The sequence below is a fragment of the Bison bison genome, unplaced genomic scaffold, assembly GCF_000754665.1.
Source record: "Bison bison bison isolate TAMUID 2011002044 unplaced genomic scaffold, Bison_UMD1.0 scf7180017864213, whole genome shotgun sequence".
Taxonomy (NCBI): Eukaryota; Metazoa; Chordata; class Mammalia; order Artiodactyla; family Bovidae; genus Bison; species Bison bison.
The window spans coordinates 12,133,899-12,140,563 of record NW_011494785.1 but is presented as its reverse complement, the minus strand read 5'-3'; the positions used below and the strand labels follow the sequence as shown (position 1 = coordinate 12,140,563).

Genomic DNA, 6,665 nt, shown 5'->3' with positions numbered 1-6,665 from the left:
ATATATATATATATAGTTAATAGAACATTAAAAGTCAAAAGAGTATCTGACAGAGGGAGAGAGATTGAGAATTCATGAAGTATGTTTCATTGACAATTACTCCATAACAATTGTGCACTCAGAATTTGTGGACATAACCTTACAAGCTGGGGGGAAAGGCCATCCCAAAGGTCAAAACAGAGAGCCAAAATGATTCTGAATTTCCTAAAGGTACATTTTGAGGAAGAAAGAATTCTTCCCCATTCCCCCAACCTCCTGTCCCAAAGAGAAGAATTTTAAAATATGCACATCGTTGGTAATAGCTTACAGAAAATAAATGCCCAGATAGAAGGACAATATTTAACTTAATACTTATTCTTTAATTTGTTTTTTATAGCAGACATGTTAATTTCATTTTGAACATGGTATGCCAAATAACCTGAACTTCCAGGAATGAAGTCGTGTAGCTCCCCAAGAAATTTCTTCATGGCATCAATTGATATATAACCTACAGAATAGAATATATATATTGGAAATTCTATCATACTATCTCCTTTTCAAGGTCTTTGATTTATTAGAGCTAAGATTTCCAAAGAATGTTTTTAGAAAAGAAGTAAAAAGAAGAAATACCAGTGAGAATATTCTCCATAAAATGTGGTAACTATCAGGGAACACCTTCCTCCCCTCTTCACCACTACCCCTAGCCTTATACTTTTTTTAAAACACGAGATACTTCATTAGCCACTTTGACTACAGAGAGTGTGATGTACCAGTTAGGGCTGGAACTTAAAAGTACCTAGACCAAAATAACTGGGACGTGTTTCTGGCTTAAAATATAATCACTTAGAACTCCCTATCCAGCTAGGGTTGTGTTGTTACTAACAACACAAACAGCTAGCTCATCTTCCCTAGTAGGGCAAGCGACACCTTCCTGCATTGCTAACACTGAGATAACAGTCTTTAATAAAAAATTAAGAGGAAAACTGATATCACAACTTAGTCAACAAAGGTTGTAGGTGTGAGTAATTCCAATGTCATTAATAATCTGAAATAGATACAAGAATCAAAAAGAAAACCTGAATGGAAAGAGCTTACAGACTCAATGATTTTGAGTAATATTACCTTGATAGCAGTTGCTTATCTGAGTGATAATGTTTTATGTGTAATATAAATGTCTGTGGCTTACACTAATATTGAAATCTAATTTAAAAGTAAATACCATATGAAAAAAAATTCTGCTAAAGCTCAGAGATGACTGAATTTAGACCACCACCATCAACAGTATATCTATACGGTTTGATTGTTTATAATAACAGGTAATAAATTCAGTTAATAAATTAACTATGAGGCCAATAACATAAAATTCATTAGCATCTTTAAAGATATTTTAAACATAACCATTTACTTTAGAACATCTCTTAAAGCACTATTACTATACTCCATATTGTTCATGGTCCTTGTCTAATGGCTAGATTTATGTGTAAAATAAACTAGTGCATTAAAATAGTAACATTTAATTAACTGCACATACATACTGTGTGAAGTTTCTAAAGATATGTGGGAGGATAAAAATTTTTTAAATATTTACTATATTAATAAAATTATTCCTGCAACTTAAATAAGGATAGGACATTTACGATTTAAAACTGGATTACTGTAGCAGTTTTGAAGTAGTTAGGACTTCAGGCTGAAATTGACAGACACCCAATTTAAACTAGCTTAAACAGAAACTAATAAGAACCTACTGCATGCATAGCACAGAAAACTACTCAGTGTTCTGTGGTGACCTAACTGGAAGGAAATCCAAAGAAGTGGGGATATACATATACACACAGTTTATTCACTTTGCTATACAGCAGAAATGAAAACAACATTGTAAAATGACTATACTCCAAAAAAAACCTATTTTAAAAAATTTAAAAAATAAATAAACTAGATGAAGGTGAGTTTACTGGAGAGACACTGCAATATCAACCAAACTATGAGGAAGGCATACATATTGCTAAGCCTCAGAAATAACTAGCTCTCATGGCTGTCTCACTGATCTCCAGTTTTTTCCTATACATATTAATTTAAATTAATTTTCTTCTCAACACAAGCTGACTTTCTTTACAGGGTAGAAAATATGGCCACCAATAGCTCTCAAGTTTTATATCTTAGAGCTATGGTCACTTGAATAAGAAGGACATTACTTGCTGCACTCCATGTCTAGAAATCCAAAGAACTGTGATTGGTCCAGCTCAAGTCAGGTATTCATTCCCAAAGCAACTGTTTGGGGTAGGAACTAGCTCATGTTTTAGAAAATGTAACCCAAAATAATTGAGAAGAAAAGAGAGTTCCTAGGAAAGACATTCTTGGTGGACAATTCTATATGAGTCTGTGGTAGCCAGCCCCTCAGATGGCCCTGAAGGATCCCTATCTCCTGGTATTCATAAATTTGTATAGGCTCCTCCCACTTTGTAATTGGGTTGTTCTGTATGACTGACAGCACTTGGCAGAAGTAATGATATGTCCCTTCTGAGAATAGGATATAGAAAAGACACTGGCTTCTGTCTTCGACACACTCTTTCTCGCACTTGCATTTCTCATTCTGAGGAAAGCAAGCTACCACGTTGTGAACAGCCCTTATGGAAGTCCACTTGGTGAGAGCTAAGCCTTTTGCCAAAACCCAACAAGAACCCAAAGCCTGCCAACAACCATATGCATAAGCTTTGAAATGGATTTTCCTGTCCCTAAAATGTCTATGGTTTTTCCAGTGGTCAGGTATGGATGTGACAGTTGGACCGTGAAGAAAGCTGAGCGCTGAAGAATTGATGCTTTTGAACTGTGGTGTTGGAGAAGACTCTTGAGAGTCCTCTGGACTGCAAGGAGATCCAACCAGTCCATTCTGAAGGAAATCAGCGCTGGGATTTCTTTGGAAGGAATGATGCTAAAGCTGAAACTCCAGTACTTTGGCCACCTCATGCGAAGAGTTGACTCATTGGAAAAGACTCTGATGCTGGGAGGGACTGGGGGCAGGAGGAGAAGGGGACGACAGAGGATGAGATGGCTGGATGGCATCACTGACTCGATGGATGTGAGTCTGAGTGAACTCCGGGAGTTGGTGATGGACAGGAAGGCCTGGCATGCTGCGATTCATGGGGTCACAAAGAGTCGGACACGACTGAGCAACTGAACTGAACTGAAAATGACTGCAAACTAGCTGACAAACTGACTACAACCTTGCTACTGCTACTGCTAAGTCACTTCAGTCATGTCCGACTCTGTTGGACCCCATAGACGGCAGACCACCAGGCTTCGCCGTCCCTGGGATTCTCCAGGCAAGAATACTGGAGTGGGTTGCCATTTCTTTCTCCAATGCATGAAAGTGAAAAGTGAAAGGGAAGTCGCTCAGTCATGTTCGACTTTTAGCGACCCCATGGACTGCAGCCTACCAGGCTCCTCCGTCCATGGGATTTTCCAGGCAAGAGTACTGGAGTGGGGTGCCATTGCCTTCTCCGACTACAACCTTACTAGAGATTATTAGACATAAGTATCCAACTAAGGCTTCTCTCGTAGCTCACTCAGTAAAGAATCTGCCTGCAATGCAAGACACCTGGGTTCTATTCCTGGGTCGGGAAGATCCCCTAGAGGAGGAAACAGCAACCCACTCCAGTATGTTTGCCTGGGAAATCCCATGGACAGAGGACCATAGCAGGCTATAGTCCATGGGGTCACAAGAGTTGGACACAACTTAGCAACTAAACTACCACCATCCAACTAAGATGCTCCTGGATTCCTACTCCTCAGAAACTATAAAATAATAAGTGTTCACTGTCTTAAGCTGCTAAGTTTTGAAGCAATTTGTTACACAGCAATATATAAATGGAGAAGGGAATGGCAAACCATTTCAGTATTCTTGCCTTGAGAACTCCATGAACAGTATGAAAAGGCAAAAAGATAGGACATTGAAAGATGCACTCCTCAGGTCTGTAGGTGCCCAATATGCTACTGGAGATCAGTGGAGAAATAACTCCAGAAAAAATGAAGAGATGGACCCAAAGCAAAAACAACACCCAGTTATAGATGTGACTGATGATGGAAGCAAACTCCAATGCTGTAAAGAGCAATATTGCATAGGAACCTGGGATGTTAGGTCCATGAATCAAGGCAAATCGGAAGTGATCAAACAGGAGATGGCAAGAGTGAATGTCGATATTTTAGGAATCAGCGATATAAAATGGACTGCAATGGGTGAATTTACGTCAGATGACCATTATATCTACTACTGTGGGCAAGAATCCCTTAGAAGAAATGGAGTAGCCATCAGAGTAAACAAGAGTCCGAAAAGCAGTACTTGGATGCAATCTCAAAAAGGACAGAATGATCTCTGTTCATTTCCAAGGCAAACCTTGGAATATCACAGTAATCCAAGTCTATGCCCCGACCAGTAATGCTGAAGAAGCTGAAGTTAAACAGTTCTACGAAGACCTACAAGACCTTGTAGAATGAACACCCAAAAAAGATGTTCTTTTCATTACAGGCTACTGGAATGCAAAAGTAGGGAGTCAAGAAACACCTGGAGTAACAGGCAAATTTGGCCTTGGAGTACAGAATGAAGCAGAGCAAAGGGTAATAGAGTTCTCCCAAGAGAATGCACTGGTCATAGCAAACACCCTTTTCCAACAACACAAGTGAAGACCCTACACATGGACATCACCAGATGGTCAACACCGAAATCAGATTGATTATATTCTTTGCAGCCAAAGATGGAGAAGCTCTACACAGCCAGCAAAGACAAGACCGGGAACTGACTGGCTCTGATCATGAACTCCTTATTGCCAAATTCAGACTTAAATTGAAGAAAGTGGGGAAAACCAATAGACCATTCAGGTATGACCTAAATCAAATCTCTTATGATTATACAGTGGAAGTGAGAAATAGATTTAAGGGACTAGATCTGATAGATAGAGTGCCTGATGAACTACGGACACAGGTTCGTGACATTGTACAGGAGACAGGGATCAGGACCATCCCCATGGAAAAGAAATGCAAAAAAGCAAAATGGCTGTCAGGGAGGCCTTACAAATATCTGTGAAAAGAAGAGAATCAAAAAGCAAAGGAAAAAAGGGAAGATATAAGCATCTGAATTCAGAGTTCAAAAGAATAGCAAGAAGAGATAAGAAAGCCTTCCTCAGTGATGAATGCAAAGAAATAGAGGAAAACAATAGAATGGGAAAGACTAGAGATCTCTTCAACAAAATTAGAGATACCAAGGGAACATTTCATGCAAAGATGGACTCGATAAAGGACAGAAATGGTACGGACCTAACAGAAGCAGAAGATATTAAGAAGAGATGGCAAGAATACACAGAAGAACTGTACAAAAAAGATCTTCACAACCAAGATAATCGCGATGGTGTGATCACTCACCTAGAGCCAGACATCCTGGAATGTAAAGTCAAGTGGGCCTTAGAAAGCATCACTACGAAAAAAGCTAGTGGAGGTGATGGAATTCCCGTTGAGCTATTCCAAACCCTGAAAGATGATGCTGTGAAAGTGCTGCACTCAATATGCCAGCAAATTAGGAAAACTCAGCAGTGGCCACAGGACTGGAAAAGGTCAGTTTTCATTCCAATCCCAAAGAAAGGCAATGCCAAAGAATGCTCAAACTACTGCACAATTGCACTCATCTCACACGCTAATAAAGTAATGCTCACAATTCTCCAAGCCAGGCTTCAGCAGTACGTGACCCATAAACATCCAGATGTTCAAGCTGGTTTTAGAAAAGGCAGAGGAACCAGAGACCAAATTGAAAACATCCGCTGGATCATCGAAAAAGCAAGAGAGTTCCAGAAAAACACCTATTTCTGCTTTGTTGACTATGCCAAAGCCTTTGACTGTGTGGATCACAATAAACTGTGGAAAAGTCTGAAAGAGATGGGAGTACCAGACCACCTGACCTGCCTCTTGAAAAACTTTTATGCAGGTCAGGAAGCAACAGTTAGAAGTGGACATGGAACAACAGACTGGTTCCAAATAGGAAAAGGAGTACATCAAGGCTATATATTGGCACCGTGCTTATTTAATTTAAATGCAGAGTATATCATGAGAAATGCTGGGCTGGATGAAGCACAAGCTGGAATTAAGATTGCTGGAAGAAATATCAATAATCTCAGATATTCAGATGACACCACCCTTATGGCAGAAAGCAAAGAAGAACTAAAGATCCTCTTGATGAAAGTGAAAGAGAAGAATGAAAAAGTTGGCTTAAAACTCAACATTCAGAAAACAAAGATCATGGCATTCAGTCCCATCACTTCATGGCAAATAGATGGGGAAACAGAGGAAACAGTGGCAGACTTTATTTTGGGGGGCTCCAAAATCACTGCAGACAGTGACTGCAGCCATGAAATAAAAAGATGCTTACTCCTCGGAAGAAAAGTTATGACCAACATAGACAACATATTCAAAAGCAGAGACATTACTTTGCCAACAAAGTTCTGTCTAGTCAAGGCTATGGTTTTTCCAGTAGTCACGTATAGATGTGAGAGTTGGACTATAAAGAAAGCTGAGCACCGAAGAATTGATGCTTTTGAACTGTGGTGTTAGAGAAGACTCTTGAGAGTCCCTTGGACAGCAAGAAGATCCAACCAGTCCATCCTAAAGGAAATCAATCATGAATATTCACTGGAAAGACTGATAAT

At 39.5% G+C, this 6,665-nt stretch overlaps 1 protein-coding gene across 1 annotated transcript in view; it reads right to left on the bottom strand.

Moving 5' to 3' along the window:
* Positions 1-338: 338 nt before the first annotated feature.
* The window catches only part of LOC104992329 (chromosome unknown open reading frame, human C15orf43), a 43,083-nt gene continuing 36,756 nt past the window's right edge, over positions 339-6,665 (bottom strand). The window contains exon 7 of the mRNA XM_010845192.1: positions 339-487. Within this exon, the coding sequence (XP_010843494.1) occupies positions 345-487 (143 nt within the window). The 3' untranslated portion in view covers positions 339-344. The remainder of the gene's footprint in view (positions 488-6,665) is intronic.